Below are 27,447 nucleotides of genomic sequence, written 5' to 3' on the forward strand. Positions count from 1 at the left end.
CATCAGAGAGGGACAGATTCTTGCTCAAAGTCACATGGTGGGTGAATGACAGGGCTGGACAGGGTTAATGACAAGCAACTCCCAACTTTCCCATGGGTGAGGTCAGAGTCCTGGGGAGGCCCCCAGAGAGACCATTTTTGGGGAGGAGGGAGTGACTCAGACAGAGTTGCAAATGGCAGGGTTTGGTAAAAATGGTCCAGGATTCAGGTTTCAAGGAGATCTGGCTTCAGGCAGCCTCACTCGAAGTAAGCCCCTTGCTCTGTGAGCTGCGGTTTCCGCATCTGTGGAGTGCAGGAGTGTGAGGATCAGGTAAGATGCTGCCCTACTAATCTAGGGACAGGCCAGATGCCTAGGGTGAGAGGAGGCTCATTTACTGTGGTCACAGAGACATGCACGTTTTCCAGTGTGGGAGCCAGTTCCTGGAGGAGATTTGATACACAACATGGATTGCTGCTGGGCCCCTTTCCTCTACCTGTGCCTCTTGGCGTCTCAGAGCAGGATGGCAGGTAAGAGGGCTTCCCTGAGGTGCAGGAAACATCCTAGCCGGGACTTCTGACTTTGATGTGAAGCTGGGGTGGCCTCAAACCAAGGGAGATTGAAAAGAGGGCACTTCTGCCCTGGGGCAGAAGAGCCAGAGGCCATGGGATGGCCAGGGGTGGAGGATGCTGGGGGGACAGCTGTGGACAGAGGCTGAGGCGGTTGTTGGACTCGTTCCTCGCAGAGGCATCCCAGGAGACCCTGGAGTGGATGAAGAGAATGGAGGCGGCAGCTAAGAGGAGGAGCAACACGTCTTTTGCTGAGTGAGTTGGGCATCCCTCCTCGCCTGCTCAGAGTCCCCTCTGCCTCCACCCCCAGCCTGTATCTTGACTCGGTGGCCCAGGGGCACTCCAGTGTAGACTGCTCATTCATTTATTCAATGCTCATTTACTGAGTACCTGCTGTGTGCCAGGCACCAAGCTCTGGAGCTGTGGGATGGACGCGCCCCTGTTCTCACTGAGTTTACTGCCTGGCTGGGGGCCCTTAGCCGTGGGCGCCATGAGACCAGTGCAGAATCGTGGGTCTCTGTGCATTTTTCTGGGAAGGGGCTCCAAGAATGGACTGGGCTCTCCGAGGTCTCTGACTCAAAACCCTAGGTGCTCAGGGTGACAGGCCAATGCTGATAACCTAACAGGGAAGTGTAGGGACTGTGGGGCATTTCAGCCAGTGGGGAGCAGCCAGGGAAGACTTCTTGGAGGAGGTGGCGATAAAATGGGACCCAAGCAAGAGTTAATGGGAGAAGGAGATGGGCAGGGTGGAGAGGTAAGGGTGTGCCAGGAACACTGTGTGTGCAGATATTTGGAGGTGGGAGTGACAGGGGTGTGGGATTCGGGGAGGCTGTGGAGGGTCCCTCTTGCTTCCATCCTTACCTGGGGCTCTGGCTGTCTCTCTCACCCTCAGGCTCATTCATGGCCTAGAGTTGAGGCTGTTCAATGCCAGCTTCGGGGGCCACAACCTCACCTTGCAGACGCACATCATCCAGGCACTGGCCTTCAAGCTGAACTGCAACTTCACTGGCCTCTCTCTGAGCAGTGCCACTCTGGAGAAGGTCCCCCAGGTCAGAGATGCCCAGGGATTGAGGGTACTCAGAGCCTCTACCCCAGAAATGCTCCAGGGGTTGAAGGTCTAGACTTTCCCCAGGGCCCATCACCCACCTTCCCACCAGTCTGGGCTCTGGACTCTGCCTTAATAGCTGTGAGTTGTTGTTCAGTCACCCAGTCGTGTCCAACTCTTTGTGACCCCATGGACTGCAGCACGCCAGGCTTCCCTGTCCTTCACTGTCCCCCGGAATTTGCTCAAACTCATGTCCCTTGAGTCAGTGATGCCATCCAACCATCTTGTCCTCTCATCCCCTTCTCCTCCTGCCCTCAATCTTTCCCAGCATCAGGGTCTTTTCCAATGAATCAGTTCTTCACACCATGTGGCCAAAGTACTGGAGCTTCAGCTTCAGCATCAGTCCTTCCAATGAATATTCAGGGTTGATTTCCTGCTTTTGCAGGTTCCTGGGGTGAGGTAGCCCTCTTTGAGGGCCCTGGTGTGATTCCTGCAGAATGCCTGGGTGTTGGGTGCTGATGTTCCATCCTCAGGGCCCCACTTGAGTGGGAGAAAAGACCCCAGCTCAAGACCAGAACAGCCTGAAGGGAAGGCCTAGGCTCTCGGGAAGTTTGGGTGGAGGTGCAGCCTGGCAGGAGAGGGTTCTGTGGGTGGAGGCTCCAAGATAGGAAGTGCTTGGGGGCAAGGCCGGGAGGGCTCCCCAGGGAGTGGGGAACAGTGAAGGTGTTGTGGGTCTGGAGGACTGTGGACACAGGGCCCAGCCTGTCTCTGGCCCTCTGCAGGCCCAGCCCCAGCACGCCATGGAGTTCCCGGCCGAGCTGACCCGGAATGCCTGCAGGACACACTCTGGGGATCTTCGTCTCATCTGTATCTACTTCTCCAGCACCCGCTTTTTCCAGGTCAGCCCCAGCTGGTGGGCCATGCAGGGTGGGTGCTGGCCCCTTCCTGGGGGCAGTGCAGGCATCCATGTCTCCTCCTGGCCTTCTGCAACCTCAGCCAGTCAGCGCCCCTCTCTGGGCCTCCGTTTGAGTAGAATAGTAGGAAGGCACTATTATAATATGCAAATGAGACTTAAGAAATCTGTGTGTGCGCGCCTGTCCCTAAACGGGAGGCAGACAAGTAGGTCACAAGATCTTTGTCCTCAGAGAACTCTCTATCTCAACAATTAGACCAGGACCTTAGAGACTTAATTTTAGCTCAAGGTTAAGTATAATCATAGATTCAAAGGGATGAATGAGTCAGGGTGGGGTCAGGACGGTTCCCAATTAGCAATCCAGGAGGGCTTCCAGAGGAGGTGCCTTTTAAGCTTGGCTTTGAAAGTGAGTTGGGGTAGGGTGAGGTGGAGGGTACAAGGCTGGAATCCATTTAACAAATGGGAAGTGAGGGTGGAGGTGATGAGAGATGGGGCTCCACGAGAAAGGGGCAGCACGTGCAAAGCCTAGCAGGTTGGCACAGCTGTGCACATGAATGCCATGCTGCTTGTTCTCATCCAGGGAGGAGGGGCTGGGGAAGGGGGCTCTCGGACCTCATCCAGGATCTCCTTCTGTTCCCTCCAGTCAGCCCTCCTTCTCTTGCCCTTCCAGAAAGACATCAACTCATCTCTGCTCAGCAACTATGTTCTGGGGGCCCAGCTGAGCCATGGATACGTGAGCAACCTCAGCGAACCAGTGAACATCAGCTTCTGGCACAACCAAAGCCTGGTATTGTTGGGGGACACCCCCATTTCCAGCCCATCCCTATCCTCTTGTAGCTATCTCGTTGAATGTTGGTTTGAGCAAACCCAGCCCTGTGGAACTATCTTAGAAACAAACTGCTTTAAATTTTGAAATGTTTTGAAAATTCCTGCCAAAGAAATGAGAGAGAAGCTTTTAGTCACTCATTGGTCAGGATTCTTTGAATCACAAATGATAGAAAACCAGCTCAAGCCAGGTTGAACACAAAAGGGAATTTATTGCCTCCTGTACATGAAATGTCCATGACTGCTTCAGGTACAGCTGGATCCAGGAGCGGATACGATGCCGTAATGGCTCAGTGTCCATTTCTCAGCAGTGGTTTCCTGCCTTGGCTTTCCATTCTGTGGCAAGATGGCAGCTGAAGTGCTGGACCTCCTTCCCCTCTTCTCAGGGGGCTCTTTCTTGCCAGTGCAAATCAGGATCCCATAACAGATCCAAAAGGTCCAGTCACATCATGCGTCCATCCCTGAACCATCACTGTTCCCAGGGGGATGGGGTGGACTAGCCAGGCTGTGTTCACATGGCCCAGGGACTGGGCTGGATTTATATGACCTGTCACTGGGAGAGGGGTGGGTCCTCAAGGAAAGTACAGATGTTGATGCCAAAAGAAGGAAGAAGGGCTGCTGGGTGGGCACAAGCCCTGATGGCATTCCTGCAAAGCCCAGAGCTCCTACACTCTGGCCCTGTCTTCACCCAGTCTCATCAGAACTGCTCTGCACTCCCAATTTCTCCATCATCATTTCATTTCATTCTTCTGAGCTTTTGCCCCTGCAGTTCCCTCCACCTGGTATGTCCTTGCTCTACTTAGAGAAAATCTGATGTGTCCTTTAAGGCCTCAGTCCTCATTGTCCCTTCCCTTCTCAGGACCCCTCCACCCCTTCCTCTGCGGGTCTCCATGGCATGCCTGTTTCACTTCCCTCACCTCTCCAACCACACAGCTTGTCATCAGGGTTGTCTGTAAACGACTCTCTCCCTCACTGGGACGGGTCTGGACCATCATTGTTCCCCATGGGGAGGAGGGGAAATGGGAGAGTTGATCATAGAGCACCTGCTGTATTGGCCAGAGCTGGGTACTCAAGATTCCTTATTGTCTGATGACCCCACCATCCGTGTGACTTGAGTGTGCGTGCTAAATTGCTTCAGTCATGTCTGACTCTTTGCGACTCTATGGACTATAGCCTGCCAGGTTCCTCTGTCCATGGGATTTTCCAGGCAAGAATATTGGAGTGGGTTGCCATGCCCACCTCTAGGGGATCTTCCTGACCCAAGGATTGAACCTGCATCTTTTATGTCTCCTGCATTAGCCACTAACACCACCCGGGAAGCCTGTATCTTGAGTATAAATGACCCCATTTTGCAGATGAATAAACTGAGGTTCAGAGAACCTCTGTGACTTTCCCAGGTCTCTCTCAGAGTCCAGGGTGGAGGTGGGGCTGGAATCTGGGTCTGTCTGATGCTAAAGCACAGCTGGTGCCTGGTAAAATGTTGACAAGGGTGCAGCTGAGTCACGTTTGACCCCACAATTTCCAGACCCTGATCCATGCCCTTCCCCGCCACCCCTTGGATGCTCCCAACTCCAGCATTTCCCCTTAGGAAGGCTACACAGTGACCTGTGTCTTCTGGAAGGAGAGAGCCAGCAAGCACCAGTGGGGGGCCTGGAGCCCCGAGGGCTGTCGCACGGAGCGGCCCACACCTTCCCAGGTGCTCTGCCGCTGCAACCACCTCACCTACTTTGCTGTTCTTATGGTATGTGTGCATCCAGTCTGGATGAGGGTGGTCAGAGGTGCAGAGGACCCCACATCTAGGACAGAGCAGAAAGGTAAAAGCTGGCGCAAGGGACAGAAATCCAACTCAAAGGGACTTAATTGGGGAGGGGGGAGGAAACTTATGAGTTCATGTTCCCTGAAAGGCTGGGTTAGGCTTCAGGCATGGCTTGATCCAGGGACTCAATATCACCAAGACAGGACACTACCTCAGTCTCTCCACTGCGCTTGCTTTGTCCTAGCTTAGTTCTCAGACAGGCTCTCCCCACGGAATAATAATACGGCTGCTAGTGTTTCCTGTTGTAGGTCCTACTAGGGTTCAGGTTTCTTACCAATTCTGCCAGCCAAAATCTTGGGACTGAGTCCCATAGGCCTAGAGTGTGTCACATGCCCATCCCTTAACCAATCACTGTGGGCTCTGGGAGGGCTCTGATAGGCCAGGCCTGGTGCCCTGACTGCACACAGCAGGAGCAGGGGAGGGCCCACCTCAGTGCCTAAGAGAGGGAAGGTGGGGAGGAAGGAGAGGTGGGAGTCGAGAGACAGAAAATCCGCTGTGTCTGCCACGACTGTTTTCAAATCAGGATCGCGGATGGGATTGTAGGGGATGGAGGCTTGGAGCTTAAATCTTGGCAGGTCTTTGATTCAGGCAGGGGAGGGCATTTCCATGCTTCTGCCCCTGCCTTTTCCCCCACAGCAAATCTCCCAGGCCCCTATCCCTGCAGAGCTGCTGGCGCCTCTCACCTACATCTCTCTGGTGGGTTGCAGCATCTCCATCGTGGCCTCGCTGCTCACTGTCTTGCTGCACCTCCAGGCCAGGTATTCCCCTGCCCTCATGCTGGGCCTGCCCACCCACTGCTGCCCAGAATGCCTCCTTCTTTTCTACTTGGCCCCGCGAGAGTCAGGTGGGCTTTCCCGGAAGGCAGAAGGCGGGATGGGGGTGGAGTGGAGGCAGGAGACCAGCCTCACTGTGTGGGGCTGCTGTTGGGTCCCTGCCCCTCTTGACCTGTGTCCCGGTCATTAAGTGTCTGTGAGCCCAGGGAGCGGCGCTGCCCGGTGACATCCAGGTCGCGGAAGGCCATGCTCCCACCCGCAGGAAGCAGAGTGACTCGGTCACGCGCATCCACATGAACCTGCATGCCTCCGTGCTGCTCCTCAACATCGCCTTCCTGCTGAGCCCTGTGCTGGCCACGCCCCCAGCGCCCGGGGCGGCGTGCGTGGCGCTGGCCGCCACCCTGCACTTCGCGCTGCTCAGCTGCCTCACCTGGATGGCCATTGAAGGCTTCAACCTCTACCTCCTACTGGGGCGCGTCTACAACATCTACATCCGCCGATACGTGCTCAAGCTCTGTGCGGTGGGCTGGGGTGAGCACCGCCTCCCTGCCCTCTTGCTTCCTGAGGCTTCCCGCAGGTCTAGGGTGTCTGTCCCCTCTGTCCTTTTCTTTCTCCTCCATTGCCATGACCACGGTCACCATCCCTGCCAACGCCCACCACCACTTCCTACGTGACTATTATCACCACTTCCACCTCCAGAACGACTCTGCTTACCATCTCCCGTACCATCATCAATCACCTCCGCCGTCGCCTCCACCGCCGTCACCACCACCATCCTCATCCTTGTGTTCACCACCATCTCGTACCACCGTCATCAGCATCCCTAGCCTCTCTGTTTCCTCACCAGTTCCCAAATCCTCTCTCCAATTACCTCCCAGCCACACCCTCTCAGCAGGACCACTGCTGCTACAGCTGCAATCCCACCCTAGAGCCTTCACTCATATCAGCCTTCTCTAAGTGTGTGTGCGAGCATGGGCGCTCAGTTGTGTCCGACTCTTTTGTGACTCCATGGACTGTAGCCCACCAGGCTCCTCTGTCCGTGGGGTTTTCCAGGCAAGGATACTACAGTGGGTTGCCATTTCCTTATCCAGGGGATCTTCCTGACCCGGGGATCGAATCCACGTCTCCTGCATTGGCAGACAGATTCTTTACCACTGCACTCCCTGGGAAGATCGCCTTCTCTAAGGCCACTAGGCGGGCTAATTCCTCTGAGTCTGGACCACACTGACAGCGGCTGGGGGCTCAGAGCAGTCTCCTTCCTTCCCCACTACTTGCGCAGTAGAACTGTTATAGCAGCGCATCTCTGGGATCTCCTGACAGGACTCTGAGCCTCTGTCCCACTCCTCAGGGGTCCCGGCCTTCCTAGTGCTGCTCCTTCTTGCCGTCAAGAGCTCAGTTTACGGACCCTGCAGGATCCAGCTCTCCGACAGCCAGGGAAACAGCACGGGCTTCAAGACCATGTCAATGTGAGTGCGCTCAAGGCTGCAGCAGGCTCCCTGGCTCTGGCAGCAGGGTGACTAGGTCCTGTGGGCGGGGCGCTGGCTGCAGGGGCCGGGAGGGGACTGCGGCTTCCAGAGGGCGTGGTTTCCAGGGGGCTTTGCCTCGCCCCTTCTGCTGGATCCTCAAGGTCTCTGGCTGGATGAGATATTACATTGCCGCCAGCTAACTTTAGGAAGCATCTGCCTCCTGGCAGCTGTCGGCCAGACACGCTCCGGCGGCTCTCAGGCTCTGCGGTGGAGCTCAGCTTGTACCCGGCTCTCCTTTCTCCTCATCACCTTGCTTCACTCACTCTCTTGGCTCCTCCCCACCCCCGACCTGGGCGTAGGATGGCACCGCCAGCCCTCAAACCCTCCTGGTCGGAGAAGAGAGTGTTGTGGGGGCCGGGAACAACCCAGGGACCGGGCACAGCGTATGTGTGTGGGGGAGGGGGGTCTCTGGGGGGCTCTGAGGAACAGACTCTGCCCCTCCTTCCTGTGCCCTAGGACATTAATCTTTTCCTTGTGATGAAATGTTTCTAACAGGCGACATGGAAGGAACAGCTTAATAACCCCCTGTAGACCCATCACCAGCAGATGGCCATGTGGCCTTTCTCCTCTCCTGACTGAGATCAGCTCAGGCCTGCTCAGGGCTGACTGATCCTCGCAGCGGGAGCAGGTGGTATTGTCAGCCTTGTTTACTGTCAGGGAAACCGAGGCACAGGCAGCTGAGGAGCCCTGCCCACGGAGACCCAGTGGGGGCAGGCAGAGGTGGGACTTGGTCACAGGCAGCCTGACTCCCTGCTCCCCAACCTCTGCCCACCCCAGCCTCCGGGAAGTGAGGGTTCTGGGCACAGTGCGGGGCTTTTTAATTCAGTTCAGTCGCTCAGTCATGTCTGACTCTTTGCGACCCCATGAATCGCAGCACGCCAGGCCTCCTTGTCCATCACCAACTCCTGGAGTTCACTCAAGCTCATGTCCATCGAGTCGGTGATGCCATCCAGCCATCTCATCCTCTGTTGTCCCTTCTCCTCCTGCCTTCATTTCTTCCCAGCATCGAGGTCTTTTCCAAAGAGTCAGTTCTTCACATCAGGTGGCCAAAGTATTGGAGCGTCAGCATCAGTCCTTCCAATGAACACCCAGGACTGATCTCCTTTAGGATGGACTGGTTGGATCTCCTTGCAGTCCAAGGGACTCTCAAGAGTCTTCTCCAACACCACAGTTCAAAAAAAAGAAAGCTGAATGCCAAAGAATTGATGCTTTTGAACTGTGGTGTTGGAGAGGACTTTTGAGAGTGAGGCTGAGGTGAGGTTAATTCCTCTCACTGTGAGGGTCGGGTGGTTTCTCTGAGGAAGTGTGACTTAGGACTCTTTGAATGTGTGTTTTATTATATAATTTGCTGACATGGGCAAAATAACTGAAGTGACACTTCCATAGGACAGGAGGTGGGTCAATGCAGAGGTGTTAGTGAGCCCCCCCAACTAAGAACTGGCTTCTCCTGAGTCTTCCTCACCTCTCCCCCACTCCTCTTACCCTGGATTTTGCAACTTTCATTCACTTGCATTTAAAAAACCCTTACTACATATGTATGTATTCTTACAAAAATTTTTTACATGTTTTATTTTTAAAGTTGAAGTATGATTGACATATAGTGAAAGTGAACGTCGCTCAGTCGTGCCCGACTCTGCTATAACCATGGACTCTAAAGTCCATGGACTTCTCCAGGCCAGAATACTGGAGTGGGTAGTCTTTCCCTTCTCCAGGGGATCTTCCCAACCTAGGGATCAAACCAAGGTCTCCCAGATTGCAGGTGGATTCTTTACCAGCTGAGCCACAGGGAAGCCCAAGAATACTGGAGTGGGTAGCCTATCCCTTCTCCGGTGGATCTTCCTAACCCAGGAATTGAATCGGGGTCTCCTGCATGGCAGGCAGATTCTTTACCAACTGAGCTACCAGGGAAGCCCATATAACACTTGACATATAACACTGTATTAATTACAGGTACACAGCATAAGTTAACATCCGTCACCATATGTAGTTATAGAATTTATTTTTCTGTGGTAAGAACTCTACTCTCTTAGCAACTTTCAAATATGCAATGCAGTATTATTTATTTTTATTTTATTTTTAACTTTTTGTCCGCACTGCACAGCACGTGGGATCTTAGTTCATGGACCAGGGATTGAACCTGTGCCCCCTGCAGTGGAAGCATGGAGTCTTAACAGCTGGTGGTTGTTGTTGTTTAGTGGCCCAGTCATGTCCAGCTCTTTGCAACCCCATGGACTGTGGCATGCCAGGCTTCCCTGTCCTTCACTGTCTTTGGGAGTTTGCTCAGACTTGTGTCCATTGAGTCAATGATGCCATCCAACCATCTCATCCTCTGTCACCCGCTTCTCCTTCTGCCCTCAATCTTTCCCAGCATCAGGGTCTTTTCCAAGAAAGACCCTTAATGGCTGGACTGCCAGGGAATTCCCCTGCAATGCAGTATTACTAATGATAGTCATCATACAGTACATTAGATCCCCAAGACTTACTTATTTTATAACTGGAAGTTTGTACCTTTGACCCACTTCACCCATTTTTTACCCACCCCCACGCCCTGTGGCCTGGCTGGAAAGCCAGGTTCAGGATTTTGCCATGTGTGCAGTCAGGCAAGAAATGATGGGGACAGGATTCAGGAGACAGTCCAGAGGCCTAGGAGACCGTGGCTTCCCCGCCTCGGGCCTTGGGAGCTGTACTCACCCCGGCACTTACCCCTCCCCTGCAGATGCTGGGTGCAGAGCCCCTGGGTGCACGGTGTCCTGGTCATGGGCTATGGTGGCCTCACGTCCCTTTTCAACCTGGTGGTGCTGGCCTGGGCGCTGAGGGTCCTGAATAAACTGCGGGCACAGGAGAAGGCACCGGGCAACCGGGCCTGCCGGGACGCCATCACCGTGCTGGGCCTCACCGTGCTGCTGGGCACCACCTGGGCCTTGGCCTTCTTCTCCTTCAGCGTCTTCCTGCTGCCCCAGCTCTTCCTCTTCACCATCTTCAACTCGCTCTATGGTAGGGCCTGTGGACGGCGAGGAGGAAACCCCTGGGGGCTGGGTGGTGGACAGCAGGTACTGGTCTACTGCTGAAGGGCTCCAGGTCGAGGGGGCAAGTCAGGGGCTGAAGTTTGGCCCCAAACAGGCTGGTTTGGGGCTACGCCAGCCCACAGAGAGGGGGCACCACCTTGTAATTTGCACAAAGGCAACCTATGGGCTTGCAGCTGGTCCTCCAGCTCCTGCACTCCATCCCTTTTGACTTCTAGAGTGAGGGCTTCTGAGGCATGACTCCTGGGCCTCAGGGAGGCCCAGCTCACCCTGACCGAGAAGGCGCCTGGGTTTGGAGGGAGGCCCCAGGCGGCTCCGTGGTCCCGCTGACCCGTCTTTTCTTGCAGGTTTCTTCCTCTTCCTGTGGTTCTGCTCTCAGAGGTGCCGCTCAGAGGCAGAGGCCGAGGCAGAGATGGAGGTGTTCACCTCCTCCCAGATGGTGCAGTAGCCTGGACGACCTGGACTTCTGGCCCGGAGCTCCCAGCCTCTCTGGCTGCCTGCAGAAGAGAAAATGGCAGGCCCGCTGCTGGAGGCCAGAGGCCACTGTCGCCTCTTGGGGGCCTTTTCCACCTCCGTGGCTTCCCCAGGCCCAGAGGGCAGGATGCTGCTCTGCCTCCTCTGGCATTCTGCTCCGAGGCAGGTCAGCCCCACGTGGGGGCAGCCAGCTCGCCCCTGGTGCCTCGGCCCAGCTGGCCAGGCCTGTGACCAGAGCACTGGTTGCGGAGTCAAAAGGTCATGTTTCAGCGCCTGGCTCTGAGTCTCACTATCTGACCTTGGACCTGTCACTTCTCACTGACCCTCGGTTTGCACATCTGTGACCTGGGGACAGATGGCTCTGGTCTTGCCCTGTCCCAGAGCTCTATGCAGATTGAATGAGACCAGGGAGGAAGAGGTCATAGTAGGGTGGGGCAGCTGGCCTAGGGCAGCTGGGGGCAGGGTCTTGACCAGCTGGAAAGGCTCTGCTTCCTTCCTTGGGGAGAGGGTCATCCCAGGCCGGGAGTCCCCAGCCCATTGCTTAGAGACCCACCTAGTGCTTGAGACCTCATCAGCCTGTGTCCGAAGTTTCTTTTCCGTTTGCTCCCAGAGTATGTGGACTAACTCCAAGCCCACCTTTCCCGAAGATCAGAAGATCCTGTCCTTCCCAGAGGCTCTTCCTCCAGTGCCCCCCAGGCCACTATAGGCCATTTAGACTAGTGACTGGGGCCATAGGACTTCCTGGAGGTGGGAGGAGAGTGCCTCGTTCCCCTCCCCCTGAGCTCCAGTGGCCAGGCATTTTGAGGACTGGGCAGGTTTGAATTTCCCCTGGTAGGTGTGAGGATGTATGTTCTAAATCTCACATTTGTTGGTCTATACTCTTGGAGCTGGGAGGTGCCTACAGTATTTATAAATTGGTATAAATTATGCAAGTCTCTTGTCATGCGGCACATTCTTGTTTTCTCCTTATTTGTTATGTTAGCTGTCACTGTTGTAGAGAATCACCATTGCGCTTGACCGGTCCTGATAGACGAAGACCACTCCTGAAGCCAGCGCATTTCCCAGGCTTCCCACCAGGGGGCGATGTTGGCCCACATCAGAAGCTGGTGGGTCCAAAACCAATGGAGATGCTGTGGTCGCCTGTCTGTGGAGATGACACACCAGATGGAGAGGCCCTGCCTCCAGAACTGTGCGTGCTGAGTGACCAGCAGGAGGAATGCCAGTCCTGCCTACATAGCCACTTCTCTTTCCCAGCACAGCCGCCCGCTCTGGCTCTTGGTGTCTTGTGCTCTGGGCGTATCTGGAGCAGTGGGCTGGGATGGGGTCTCAGTGACTGGCTCCAGGCCATCAGACAGATTTTGGTGACTTTGAACATCACAGGGCGGGAACTGGAGCCAGATCCCTTTTCTCCCAGGGGGGACCTCTGCCCTCTGTTCATTTCTTACACAAATAATGGTTCAATTCCAGAGCTGGACGGCCGGAGCTCAAATGCCAGCCCTGCCACTTGACAGCTGTGTGACCACGGACAAACCATTCCACCTGTCTGTGCCTGAGTTTTCCCTCTGTAAGACAGGGGCAATAGTAATACCTGTTTAGGAGGGTAAATAAAATAACCCATATAAAGAGGCTTCAGTTCAGTTCAGTCACTCATTCGTGTCTGACTCTTTCCAACCCCATGAATCGCAGCACGCCAGACCTCCCTGTCCATCACCAACTCTCGGAGTTCACCCAAACTCACGTCCATCGAGTCGGTGATGCCATCCAGCCATCTCATCCTCTGTTGTCCCCTTCTCCTCCTGCCCCCAATCCCTCCCAGCATCAGAGTCTTTTCCAATGAGTCAAGTCTTCGCATGAGGTGGCCAAAGTACTGGAGTTTCAGCTTTAGCATCAGTCCTTCCAGTGAACACCCAGGACTGATCTCCTTTAGAATGGACTGGTTATAAAGAGGCTCAGCAGAGGGTAAGTAAGTGCTCAGTGCATGGTTACCGCTATCATTCATATTTGTTATTATTGTTAGCAGTGCCACCTGAGTTTCGGAGGCTGATCCATCTAAGGTCCAGCTCCTCTCTGGGCACATCTTGTGTCCCTTGGCTTTGCCACTTTCCCCAGAGCTGCCTCTGCCCCAGCCTTGCTGGCCTTTGGTCATTTTAGGAACATTCTCCACGTGGTACAGCCTCCAGGCCATTGCCACCGATCACCCTACCCCTCTGTTCCCCAATTCTCTGATCTAGTGATATTCTCAGGGGCTCAGTTATCGTGTCTCCCATGAAATCTCTCCAATTTTCCCACAGAGACGGTCTCTCTCCCACCTTACTCCAGGCAGAGTGTCCCCCTGCCTCTATCAGGGTGCTGTGAGCCCCCATCAAAGCTCCCCTGGTTTGGCCAGCTCTGGCTTGTACCCAGCTCCCCAGGCCTTGGGATGAGTCCCCATTCCAATGAGGGTCCCGAGGATCATGGGAATCTCCAGCCCCTCTCTTGGGCAGCTCCAGGGAGTGGTGTCCCAGGCTGACTCCGCAGCCCAGTAAAGCAGGGCCTTGCCTGGGAGCTCCCTCCCCCATCCCCACCCCAGCGTGGACCTGGCCCATTAGATCCTACCAAGCCTGGGCTGCCGACGGAGGATTTGGCCACAGTGACACGGAATGGGGCTAGTAAATCTAGGAGACAGCCCCAGGTGTGTGGCCCTGAGCCCGGTTGGGGTTCATGCTCTGGGCAGGGACCACTTCCCAGAAATGCCCCAGCTGGGTGTGGGGGCAGAGATGAGGGAGCCCTTGCGGGGCCTCCGTGTCCTCCTCTCACTCCCAGCAGGGTCCTGGCCTTGCCCGGACTCCACATCGGGCGCAGCGCTCAGGGGCTTCCAGACTTAGCAGGAAGATGGCGGGGGTCGTGTCTGGGCAGGGCCGCTGCTCAGGGCCAGAGACTCCGAGGAGGCACCTGGTGAGGGATGACAAGTCGATGCCAGAAGGGCCGCAGACTAGCAATTTCTGTGTTGCTTTGCTGCTGTTTTTTCAGAAAGGCATAGCGTGTGTACGGGGGGGAGGAGTGTTGAATGAGGGTTGCCCAATAAAGCACAAGATGCTCGATTTGGGGGACAGATACAAAAAAAGTTCACTGTTTATCCGAAATTCAAACTTCATCCTATAGATCTCCATCTGCCTATTTTTCCTTTAGTTCTTTGGCTAAGCCTGGCCACATGCTCTTTTTAAGCATAATTTTTGGCCGCTCTGGGTCTCGTTACTGTGCACACTCGTTGCAGAGCACTAGGATTAGCTGTGCACGGGCTTCTCGCTGGAGACTTTTGCTGCGGGGCACGGGCTCTAGAGCTCTTGGGCTTCAGTAGCTGTAGCGCACAGGCTTAGTTTATGCTGCTTAGGAAGGAGCACGGCTCGGGGGTCTGGGGCGTGCAGACTTTATCCTTCAATCTATCCACCGTGTGCCAACTGCGGAACCCTCTGCCCCCCGGGGTGAGTCCTGAGCCCCACTCAGGGCTTCTCTTCCCGGGCTCCCCTTGCCAGTCGAGGCTGCCACCAGGATGCTCGAGGGCTCTGCCTTCTGGTGCTCCTCCCATCGACCGTGGTCCAGACCCGGCCTCCGTCCTCCTCTCCACAGCCCTCCCTGGCTTCCCACTCCCAGTCTGAGCTTTACTCAGAAGCCAGAGGGAATTTTTTCATCCTGTAAGCTGACATGTTTTTCTCTGCTGACACCTTTCCATACCCTCCCCCTCCTCGTAGTCAAACTTCCCACTGGAGCTCGAAAGGCCCTGGGGGTCCTACCTGTGCTCATTTCTCCCACCATTCCTTCCTTGTCCTCCTTGTTCCTGCCATACTCAACTACTTCACGTTCTCTGAACAGGTCCTTTCTCACCTCCAGGCCTTGTACAAGCTTCCCAGAACACTGTCCCTCGGGTCCTTCATTTGCAGAAAGATGACAACACACCCTAATGGTCTCAGTCTGGCAGCCTCTCCTGATTTCTCTGTCTGGACCAGGAAGCTGCCCTTGACTGGTAAAGCTGATTTTGGAGAGATAGCAGTGAGCAGTCCTGAAGAGAGATCTTAGTTCCCTGCCCAGGAATTGAACCTGGGTAAGCCTGGATGAAAACCAGGAATCCTAGTCCCCAGGGGTAGAGGTGAGATGCAAAGTGACCCTGGCTCTTTCCTCCCATTTGAAAGCAAGAATGTTTCAAGAAGACAAAAACTGTAAAAACAGGTACAAAGTTTATTATTAGAGACACAGCATAAGGTGTGGGAGTGCACACAGAAGCAGTTTGTTTATTCAAGACAGAAGCAAGGCAGAGATACACGCCTGGAGTGCTGGCGTCCTGAATGAGGGGCGTGGTAAAGAGGCGATTCAGATCACTTCTACAGGACAGTCCTTCCGGGTCTTTGTTTACATTTGGCCAGTTGTTTCATTTTTTTTCTTTATACCTGACTGGTCCTAGCACCCTCCCCAAGATGCCTGTGCAATTGTTTGCTAAGGTGGATCCTACAGCAGAGGTCTGTGGGTGCATTCCATGCGTCTTACGGAGGGTGCCCCCTTCCTTTTCGACCCCCAGGGAGCCTTCCTGCTCCTTCCTGCTCCCCAGTGTCCTTCCTGGACATTACACACATGCACGTGTGCAGATAGGAAAGTTTTTCTGGCCTGAGGAGCAGGCACCTTATCTCTTTACTTTAGCAGAGCTCAGCTTTTGCAACTAGCTTTGCCCTTGGAGTGCCTGGGTGAGAACAAAGCTTCAGTTTTACTCCACTTGACAAACACCAGCTGTCCAGCCCAGGGGCCCTATCTATCTCCTACCTCAAAAGCTAGGATGGCTTCTTTTGGCTCCACAGCCTTTGCCCTTCCCTCATGACAGTAGTTATGGATATCCATATCATTTAAAAAGTAAATGTTATCATCTGCCAGTTTCCTTTGACCAATCTGACTTTTAAAAATTGATAGACTAGAGAGAAGTTGACAAATCCTCCAGCAACGTGGAATGTTTCAAATGCTTCTCTCTTTTATTAAAAAATTTTTTTTATTTTATTTGGCTTTGCTGGATCTTAGTTGGAGCACGTGGGATCTAATTACCTAACCAGGGAACATGGAGTTTTAGCCGCTGGACCATCAAGGAGGTCCCTCAGATGCTTCTCTTAATTACGGATGGCAAAGCTGAACAAACTAGCCAAGATACAAAAGATCTGAATGACATAAGAAACAGATTTGATGTAACGGACATTAATTGAATTTTGTCTCCCGTGATCAGATTCTCCTTAAGCCCTTAAGGGCTATCTTTAAAACCTGACAGTTGACTAGATTAGAAAGCAAGCTTCAAAAAAAACTGCAAATAATTGCTATTAGACCACATTCTTTGAACTCGATGAAGTGGAGCTAGTAATAACAAAAATGTAATTTAAAAATCCCCATGTGTTTGGAAATTTGTCACTGGAATAAACAAATTGACCAAAGGAATGGAAAGGAGAGCCTGGAAGCAGGAGAAGGCATATGTGGGACTCTGGTATATGACAGTGAAAGCTGGCAGACCAGGGAAGGGGGGACCATGTGGAGCGGGTGACACGTGTGGGGAAGAAGTCCTCTCAAATCTCAGCCTGACACTGGACTCAAGAATCAGCTCTAGGGACTTCCCTGGTGGTCCAGTGGTTAAAACTCGGGGTTCCACTGCAGGGGGCACAGGTTCAATCTCTGGTTGGGGAACTAAGATCCCACATGCCTTGCCAAATGGGCAAAAATCTGAAAAAAAGAAAAACAACCCACCCAAAACCAAAAATAAAAACAAAACCCCAAAAAACAAGAATCAGCTCTAGATGAATTAAGGGTTTACATGTCAAAAGCACACCTTTAATACTATTTGAAGAAAATATAGATTAACATCTTTCTGACTTCAAGATGGGGCAAGAATCTTTAAAGAAAACATCAAAAAAGTGTTAACCATGATGAAAAGCCAGATACAATTGACCACATGCTAATCTGTGTTTGAGACAGAAGCCATGGGGCTTCTTTTCTACATCTGTGATGTAGAAAACAAACATGGTTACCAGGGGGACAGGCAGGGGAGGGATAAATGGGAGACTGGATTGACATACACACACTACTACATAGATTCAAGAGAACTAAGAAGAATCTACTGTAAAGCACAGGGAACTCCCCTCAATATTCTGTAATGACCTATATGGGGAAAGAATCTGAAAAAAGGAGTGGCTATATGTTATGTGGGCTTCCCAGATAGTGCTAAAGAATCCACCTGCCAATGCAGGAGCCACAAGAAACCTGGGTTCGATCCCTGGATCGGGAAGATCCCCTGGAGGAGGGCATGACAGCATTCTTGCCTGGAGAATCCCTATGGACGGAGGAGCCTGGTGGGGTACAGTCCATGGGGTCTCAAAGAGTCGGGTATGACTGAAGTAGCTGAGCACGCACATGTATGTATATGTACAACCGATCACTTTACTGTACAGCAGAAATTAGCACAACATTTTAAATCAACTATACTCCAATAAAAAATTCTATTTCCCAAAATACACCTTAAAGGAAGTGAAAAGACAAGCCATATTTGGGAAAAGATGTAAGCACAGAGTTGGTATCAAGATCCCCTATGGATCAGTAAGAAAAGATAAACAACTTGGGAGAAAAATGAGCAAAACCCATGGACAGGCATTTCCAAAAAACTGAAAAAGCTCTGGCCGGATAACATGCCATGGCTTCAGCTTACAAACCCTGAAATACATAATCAGCGGCCACATGCTCTGAAAGGAAAGTCAGGTCGAAGTCAGGTCATTAAAGTAATGGTAGCCTAGGGTCACGTAATGCATTTTCTCTAATAAACTCTGAGATTTCCATTTACTCACTTCTTTATACCTTAGAAACTCTTTGCTATGTTCCCACAAATCTTGGGTCTCTTCCTTAGTCATATGTTTGTCCAGGTTACATACATTAGGTTCTGGGAATATAACTTAAGCAGGGGTCCCCAACCTCTGGGATCTAACATGTGATGATCTCAGGGCCGGGGGGCTGCTGATGTAATAATGATTGAAGTAATGTGCACAATAAATGTAACGTACCCTGGTGGCTCAGTGGTAAAGAATCTGCCTGCAATGCAGGAGACCTGGTTTCGACCCCTGGGTTGGGATGATACCCTGGAGAAGGGAATACTCCAGTAGTCTGGCTTGGAGAAATCCATGGACAAAGGAGCCTCGTGGGCTATAGCCCATGGGGTCACAAAGAGTTGGACACGACTGAGTGACTAACACTTTCACTTTTTCACTGGTTGAGTCATCTCCAAACCATACCTCCCCACCCCGGTCTGTGGAAAAGTTGTCCTCCATGAAACCAGTCCCTGGAGCCAGATAGGCTGGAGATCGTTGACCTAGAGGGAGTGCCTTATGCAGTGCCACTGGCAACCTGGGAAGGAGTGTGGGATAAAAAGAGCTCCAAGACAGGCTTGCCGTCCAAAGGCTCGCCACTTGCTGACCGGCTGAAGTCTTGCTCCGCATGCCCCGTGGTCACTGACTGGGGACACACTGAGCTGAGATTTGACCACCTTGTGGGCACCAGGCCCTGTGCTGCGGGTGTGAGCTGGCGGGAAGTCGATGTCCCCTCCCAGGTCTGCGGTCCCCGGGGGGGCTCTGTAGGTAGAAGCAGAAAAGCTTCTGGAAGACGTCCTCCACTGCCGCCATCGCCATAGAGCCCACAGCCACCATCTTCCCCATTTTGCTGCCCAGCCTCGTCTCCATCTTGCTTCTGAAATACAATGGAAGTAAGCATGCCATTGCTACACTTGTGAGTTTTCAGGCTTTTCTTCCTCTGAGCCCGATGCCGCTCACCGGAATACTGGTGAGAAGGAGCCCTTACTATGTACCTGATACTTCCTATGTATGTTAGCTCACTTAATTTTCACAACAAGCCTGTGATGTAATTTTGATTATTATCAGATTCTTTCCACCCATGAGGAAACTGAAGCACAGAAAGGTTAAGTGACTTGCCCAAGGTAGCACAGTACTCAGTGCTGGAGCTGAGATTCAAATCAGCCTCTGACTCCTTATCAGAATCATGGAGGGGTGGGAACAAGCCCATCAGACGGTGAGTTCTGCAGAGCCAGGGGCTGTGTGTATTTGTGCTGTGGACCCACCGGGGATGCTCAGAAAGTCAGCCACAATTGTCCCAGCAGGATCTGTCAGGGAGGCAGGGAGCTAGCCTAGGAGGAAATCTGAGACAGTCTGAGTTCAAATCCTGGCTCTGTAACGCACTCATCACAGACCTTGGCAAGCCTCTCAAGGCCCCTCTGAGACTTAGGTTTCTCACCTGTAAAATGGAGGCCTAGTAGCTATTTCCAAGGCTGCTCTGAGGGGCCAGGGAGAGGTGAGTGTGACTTGGTTAGGAGTAGGCCCTTCAGAAAGGCAGAGCAACCAGAGATCAAATTGCCAACATCTGCTGGACCATCAAAAAAGCAAGAGAGTTCCAGAAAAACATTAATTTCTGCTTTATTGACTATTCCAAAGCTTTTGACTGTGTGAATCACAATAAACTGTGGCAAATTCTAAAAGAGATGGGAACACCAGACCACCTGACCTGCCTCTTGAGAAACCTGTATGCAGGTCAGGAAGCAACAGTTAGAACTGGACATGGAACAACAGACTGGTTCCAAATCGGAAAAGGAGTACGTCAAGGCTGCATATTGTCACCCTGCTTATTTAACTTATATGCAGAGTACATCATGAGAAACGATGGGCTGGAAGAAACACAAGCTGGAATCAAGATTGCCGGGAGAGATATCAATAACCTCAGATATGCAGATGACACCACCCTTATGGCAGAAAATGAAGAGGAACTAAAAAGCCTCTTGATGAAAGTGAAAGAGGAGAATGAAAAAGTTGGCTTAAAGCTCAACATTCAGAAAACGAAGATCATGGCATCTGATCCCATCATTTCATGGGAAATAGATGGGGAAATAGTGGAAACAGTGTCAGACTTTATTTTTTGGGGCTCCAAAATCACTGCAGATGGTGACTGCAGCCATGAAATTAAGACGCTTACTCCTTGGAAGAAAAGTTATGACCAACCTAGATAGCATATTCAAAAGCAGATATTACTTTGCCAACAAAGGTCTGTCTAGTCAAGGCTATGGTTTTTCCAGTGGTCATGTATGGATGTGAGAGTTGGACTGTGAAGAAAGCTGAGAACTGAAGAATTGATGCTTTTGAACTGTGGTGTTGGAGAAGACTTGTGAGAGTCCCTTGGACTGCAAGGAGATCCAACCAGTCCATTCTGAAGGAGATCAGCCCTGGGTGTTCTTTGGAAGGAATGATGCTAAAGCTGAAACTCCAATACTTTGGTCACCTCATGCGAAGAATTAACTCATTGGAAAAGACTGTGATGCTGGGAGGGATTGGGGGCAGGAGGAAAAGGGGACGACAGAGAATGAGATGGCTGGATGGCATCACTGACTCAATGGGCATGAGTTTGCGTGAACTCAGCGAGTTGGTGATGGACAGGGAGGCCTGGCGTGCTGCAATTCATAGAGGCGCAAAGAGTCAGACACGACTGAGTGACTGAACTGAACTGAACTGAACTGAGGCCCTTCAGAGTGTGAGTGAACGCCTGGCCTGCTGCCTCGCACACCATTCGTGCTGTGAGCTGTCCGAGGACATTTAGATGGGAACCTCAGCCTATAGGCCAGAAGGTCAGCACCTGGAATTAGGGTGAAGGTAGGCTCCTTAGCAGGGCCAGGAAGGCCAGAGCTGCCAAACCAGGCCAGGGGGCGGTCATTCCTATCCTGACCACCAGGGGTCGCGGTTGACCACTCCTGCCTTTCTGCCTGGTCCCAGAGCCCAGAGGCAGCCTGCAGAGTACTTGGGGGAACCCGACATTCCTGCCAACTGCAAGATGGGAACATTTCCAGCAAGAGTGCATCTGAGGCCCTGACCTGGCTTTCCCAGATCTGTTAAAGAAGAAAACTGGTAGATTTTCCCGTCCTTCTGTGGGAATGTCTGCTGTTCTTTTATCCACCCATCTGTCTCTGTTCATTCACGCGTCTGTCCATCCATTCATCGTTCTACCTGTCCATCTGTTCATTTTTCCTTTATTTTCCTTAAATTTGTTCATGAATACACTTATCTGTCCTTTTATCCAGCCACCACCTGGCCATCCGTCGATTCATCCTCCCATCCCCCCAGTACCCAACCTCTGTCTCCCTGTCCTCTATCTGTCCCACATGCGCAGAGACTACGCTGGGGCAGGTTTGCTCAGCCTGGGGCTCCCCATGCAGGGAGGAGGCCCAGCTGCCACTGGCACCACCTTTCTCCCCCAGGCTCACCATCTGGTGGGACCAGGGATATACCAGGCAATGGTAACAAGATGATATGTGTGGACAAAATTGGGGTAGCAAAAATGTCACATTTCATTATTAATTTTTATATCACATTAGACTCCAAGGTTTTCCCACCTTCTGCATGGGGATTGACATTGGTGGAGAAGGCCTATGAACTAAACAAAAACGAGAGGCTTATGTTGCTCCTGGAAGGAAAATGGGGAAAGGGCCTCTGGTTCAACTTCAGCCTCATAGTCACTACTTTGATGACCTTGCATTGGAGCCCATGGAGTCTCATAGTCAGCTGGCTCCCTGATCCTCCCCAGGGTTTGCTGGGATGCTTTGATGAGAAGTTACCTGTTAAAAGACATCCCAGACCTTCCTCTCCAGCCATGGGAGCTTCTCATCTCAGGCGGGTCCTGGCTTCGCCCTATCACCCCAGGAACCCAGGCTGCAGAAGCACAAACTAACCCAGATCCTGGAGCCTGTGGGCTGGGCTGCTTCCTTCGGTGGGCTGTTAGAGGAGGGTGAGGAGTTTAACCCAGGGTGGCAGGAAGTCTTCTTTTTATAATTTATTTTTACTTTTGGTCGCCCTGGGTCTTTGTTGCTGCATGTGGGCTTTCTTTGGTTGCAGTGAGCAGGGGCTATTCTTTGCTGCAGAGCACAGGCTTCAGTAGTTGTGGCCCATGGGCTTAGTTGCTCTGTGGCGTGTGGAATCTTCCCAGAGCAGGAACCGAACCCGTGTCCCCTGCATTGGCAGGTGGGTTTTAACCACTGAGGCGCCAGAGAAGTCCAGCAGGAAGGTTTCTTATGAGAGGCGGCTTCTAGCTGAATCGAGTAGCAGAGGGGAAGGGGGGAGGTCTGGGGGTAAAAGGAAGAGAGAGAGTGCAGACACATGGGCTTGGTGGGGAAGATAGGGGAGGCAAGAGAGAAACCAGAGGGCTAAGGGCCCCACCGTGGAGCTTGGGCAGTAGGGAGGCATTGAAGCTCTTTGACCAGGTGAGTCCTCCATCTGAGTGGTGTTTCCAAAGGGCCACTAGCAGTGGGTGGAGGCAGGTTGGAGGGTCATCCAGGGAGGCATAGCCGGCTCTGGTTGTCCTTGGGCGGGCCTGAAATGCATCCAGAGTTGTGCTGACAGCAGGAATGAGGGAGGGGCGAGGCTCAGAGGGGCGCCGGGAGGGGGAGCCATAGGATGGAAAGCTTGCCTGGCCACCAGGTGGGCGGGAGTCATCAGGTCTGATGGTGAGTCCTGAATGGTCGGGTGGCCTGTCTGTAACTGCGGCGGGGAACTCACAGAGGGAGAACAGGTGGTGTGTGTGCGTCAGTTTTGTTGATGTAATCCTTTATTGGTGAACATTAATAAATTGTAAACTATAGAGAGTTCACAGGATATACACAATTTAGCCAAAATTATAGAGCAAATCGCCATGTAACTCCCCATCTCTGCCCCCTGAAACCTCCATCCTCCTTTCTCCACCCCACACCTTCCTGCGCAGGGCAGGAAAACATCCTGATGTCTAGAGGCATCACTTCCTTACTAGTACTGACAGTTTTACCACCTGTATCTGCATCTCTGAACAACATAGTTTTGCTTTTTCTTATTTTGGAAATTTATATAAACAAAATCCACGTTTCTTCACCTTATCATTAAATTTGTGGGATTCATCTGTGTTGTTGGATGTAAACACGTTTTATTCAAGTTCATTGCTGTATGCTATTCCAGCACGGGGCAACACTACAGCTCTGAACCCTTTCTCCTGTGGACGGATGTTTGGGATGTTTGCAGGCTGAGGTATTGTAAGCGATGAGTGTTCTTGTATGTAGATAGAGGTGCGTATTAATGTTTGTGTTGCTCCAAGCTATGTATCTAGGAGTGGAATTTCAGGGCTACAGGTCATCTGCGTCTTCAACTTTACTAGACTATGCCATTTTTCTGAAGTGGTTGAGCAAATTTTCAGTTCCACTCTGCTCAGATGAGTATCCCCGTGGCTCTCTGGTGCCACACGTGCATGCCTGCTAAGTCGCTTCAGTTGTGTCTGACTCTTTGTGATCCTATCTATGGATTCTAGTCCCCTAGGCTCCTCTGTCCATGAGATTCTCTAGGCATGAAACCTGGAGTGGGTTGCCATGCCCTCTTCCAGGGGATCTTCCTGATCCAGGGATTGAACCTGCATCTCTTAAGTCTCTTGCACTGGCAGGTGGTTTTTTTTTTTACCACTGGCACCACCTGGGAAGCCCTTGCTTAATCTGCTGGGTGTGTAGTGGTATCTCATTGTTACTGTAAGTTGCATTTCCAAGGCAATTTAATGAGGTAGAGCATCTCTTCATATATTTATTGTCTGGTTGGATTCGTCCCTCCCCTTTTAAAAGCATCTGTTTAAATCTTTTGCCTATTTTCTATTGGGTTGCTTGTAACATATGGCCCTGGTGCCAGCATCCCTCTAATTTTGGCCATTGTGCAGGGTACAAAGCTCCCACTGCTAGAGAGCCAGTCTGTCAATCTTCTATCCAGGGTCTTTTCCAACACTGTGGAAAAGACTGGAATGGGGGCATGATAGCTGATGGACAGGCGCCCCAGCTCCTGACCTTCACAGAGACTGCTCTTGACTGTCTCAGGAGTCCTGGAGGTCCCACCGATTACAGCAGTGACCTTGATAATGTCCTGGTACTGGGATGTCCACCTGCCCTGTCTCACTCTCTCTACCCCTCACTCCTGCCTTGAGCATCATCTTCTGGACACCCAAGCCCTTGTCTCAGTCTCCCTTCTCCTGTTGTTCTTATTGATTTTTAGGGGATATTTATATATTCTGGATATGGCTTCTTTGTCGGTTAAATGATTGCCATTATATTCTCCCACTCGGTGATCTTATTCACTTTTTTCCCCTACAGTCTTTTTAAAAAAATAGTTATTTTTGGCCGTGCTGGTCTCCACTGCTGCACGGGCTTTCCTCTAGCTGCAGACAGTGGGGGCGTGCTCTAGTTGTGGTGCAGAGGGCTCTCATGGCGGTGACCTTGTTACGGTTCCTGGGCTCTAGAGCTCGGACTCCGTAGTTGTGGCACATGGGCTTAGTTGCTCCAGGCATATGGGATCAGGGATCAAACCTGTGTCTCCTGCATTGGCAGGTGGATTCCTTATCACTAAGCCACCAGGGAAGCCCCAACCCCCCACCCCACCTATCGTCTTTTTATGAACAGAGATTCTTCAGCTTATTATGTTCTAGGTGATTAAATATTTATCTGATGGCCAGTGCTTTTTGTGTTAAATTCTTCCCTGGCTCAAAGTCAGGAAGGTATCTTTCTAAATCATTGCCAAGAAGTTTTGCAGCTTTTCACTGTCGGGTCTTTAAATTTACCTGCACTTGATTTTCGTGGCTTGTATGCGTTAGGGCTGAATTTTGTTTTTGTTTTTTCCTCCTGTGGAAACCCAGCTGTCTGAACACCATTCATATAAACTCCAGCCTTTCCCTGATGCTCAGGAACACCAGCTCTGTTGTAAATCAGGCAGCTGCATATGTGTGGAACTGTTGGTGAGTGCTCTGGTCTATTTCTGCATGTCCCAATTAAATTTTAGAACTGTATCTGAACTGTGTGCATTTCTGGTTAGATTTATTTCTAGCCACATGATCTATTTTTGAAGTGTTGCAAATGGTGGTGGTTATATTAGTTATCTATTAACATGTAACAAATTATCCCCAGACTCAGTGGCAAAACCTCAAACATTTATCATCTGCAGCTTTTGTGGATTATACACCTAGCTGGCGGCTCTGCCTCAAGGTCTTTTATGAGGCTGCAGTCGAGTTGATGGCGAGGGCTGTGGACTTACTTTTTTTAGTGTACAATTTCAATAGTTTCTAATATTGGGTGAGCCCAAAAGTTCATTTGGGTTTTTTCCATAAGATCTGATTGTGCAGAATTGTGCAGCCATCACCACAGTCAATTTTAGAATATGTTCATTACCCCAAGAAAGAAACCTCATACCCATCACCTCATTTCCATTTCACCCAAGCTTCCAGCATCAAGCAACCATTGATCTACTTTCTGTCTGTATAACTTTGCCTATTCAGCACATTTCATAGAATGGACTTATGCAATAAGTGGCCTTTATACCTGGTTTCTTTCACCTAGTACATTTTCAAGGTTTTTCCATGTTGTAGCATGTGTTCCTTTTCATTAATGAATAATATATCATTGTGTGGACATGCCACACTTTTATTTATTTTTTAATCTGTTGGCAAATATTTTGCATTATTAACAATGCTGCTATGGGTACTCAAAGTTTTTGTGTGAATATACATTTTCAGTTCTTTTGAGTGTATACCTAGGATTGAAATTGCAAAGTCATATTACAAGTCCATGTACTAGGGCTGTGGTCTTATCTAAAGGCTTTGATTCCCATGATGAAAAGCTGATGGAAGAGGGTCGGTTCTTGTCTTCTTTGAAGAAAGAATTCAGCAAAGAGACCAATATTGTGAAAAAGTGAAAAGCATTGTTTGTGTGGAAGAAGTAACAATACAGGTGTGCAAAGGCACAGAGGCAGCCTCAAGGTGAGTAGCCCAATAGAGGCAGCTTAGGTGGCTTGTATGCAGGCAGTTTCCATTTGTTTTGTTTTCCTAGTCAATCGTCTCCATATTTGGTCCTGGTGTGGCCATGCATCTCTCAGCCAGATGGATTCCAGCAGGTGTCTTCTTCATCCTTTCATCCTTCCCCTAGACTGAAGGCCTTTTCTGTGCATGCGTCAGGCTGGGAAATCCACAAGAATGCCTCCAATTCAAGACCCAATCCTCCCACTGGTATCCCATTTTGAAATGTCAGCAGGAGACCAACTGCAGCTGCCCAGCCTGGGGCCAATCTTCCTCCTACCTCGGCTTGACTTGTGAAGGGGACCAGTAGGGCTGCCTCATGACATGACAGCTGGCTTCCCCGTGAGGGAAGTAATTTGAGAGGCAGAGAGAACACCCAAGATGGGAGCCGCAGCCTTTTAATAACCTAATGTCAGAAACGACATGCCATGATTTCTGCTATGTTCTATTCATCAGAATATAGATCATAAAGAAACATGAGCACCGAAGAATTGATGCTTTTGAACTGTGGTGTTGGAGAAAACTCTCGAGAGTCCCTTGGACTGCAAGGAGATCAAACCAGTCGATCTTAAAAAAAAAATCAACCCTGAATACTCATTGGAAGGACTGATGCTGAAGCTGAAGCTCCAATACTTTGGCCACCTGATGCGAAGAGCTGACTCATTTGAAAAGACCCTGATGTTGGGGAAAATTGAAGGCAGGAGGAGAAGGGGATGACAGAGATGAGATGGTTGGATGGCATCACTGACTCAATGGACATAATTCTGAGCAAATTCCAGGAGATGGTGAAGGACAGGAGAGCCTGGAATGCTGTAGTCCATGGGGTCACCAAGAGTCGGACACGACTGAGCGACTGAACTGAAGTTACTAAGTGCAGCCCACACAAGAGAAGGGGATTTCATAAAGGCATGATAGCAGGAAGCCAGAATTATTTTGGACCATCATATAATGAACAGAACCTGTTACTGTGACTTTTTAAAATTTTATTTTCTAATTGTGGCTACTATATAGTATTACCAGAGAAGGCAATGGCACCCCACTCCAGTACTCTTGCCTGGAAAATCCCATGGACAGAGGAGCCTGGAAGGCTACAGTCTGTGAGGTTGCTGAGGGTCAGACACGACTAAGCGACTTCACTTTCACTTTTCACTTTCCTCCATTGGAGAAGGAAATGGCAACCCACTCCAGTGTTCTTGCCTGGAGAATCCCAGGGACGGGGGAGCCTGGTGGGCTGCCATCTATGGGGTCGCACAGAGTCGGACATGACTGAAGCGACTTAGCAGCATATAGTATCACACAATGATGTTTTAACATTGTTTTTTGTATCCTGCAAACTTACTGAACACTCTTGTTAATTCTAATAGATTGTCAATTTTTTAAAATAGTTTTTCAATTTTTTAAAATATACTCATCATCACATCTATGAATGGTGAGGTTTTTTATTTTATTTTTTTTTGATGCTTGTCTGTCTTATCTCACTTTCTTTTCTTATTGCACAGGCTAGGTCTTGACAGAGCAATATAGAACTGGCATAGTAATAGCAAGCTTCCTTATCTTGCTACCAAACTCAAAGGGAAACTTTTTGACAGTTTCACCCTGAAGTATAATATTTGCTTTAAGTTTTTTTTTCAGT

The 27,447-nt window shown here is 51.0% G+C and overlaps 1 protein-coding gene across 1 annotated transcript; it reads left to right on the forward strand.

Moving 5' to 3' along the window:
* The first annotated feature begins 442 nt into the window (after positions 1-442).
* On the forward strand, positions 443-10,914 carry ADGRG5 (adhesion G protein-coupled receptor G5). The gene is made up of 11 exons (XM_068993319.1): positions 443-506; positions 722-800; positions 1,438-1,594; positions 2,373-2,489; positions 3,174-3,290; positions 4,917-5,069; positions 5,781-5,902; positions 6,180-6,448; positions 7,266-7,383; positions 10,160-10,437; positions 10,814-10,914. The coding sequence occupies exons 1-11, from the start codon at positions 443-445 to the stop codon at positions 10,912-10,914; spliced, it is 1,575 nt and encodes a 524-aa protein (XP_068849420.1).
* Positions 10,915-27,447: the final 16,533 nt, after the last annotated feature.

The sequence above is a fragment of the Capricornis sumatraensis genome, chromosome 20 (assembly GCF_032405125.1).
Source record: "Capricornis sumatraensis isolate serow.1 chromosome 20, serow.2, whole genome shotgun sequence".
Classification (NCBI taxonomy): Eukaryota; Metazoa; Chordata; class Mammalia; order Artiodactyla; family Bovidae; genus Capricornis; species Capricornis sumatraensis.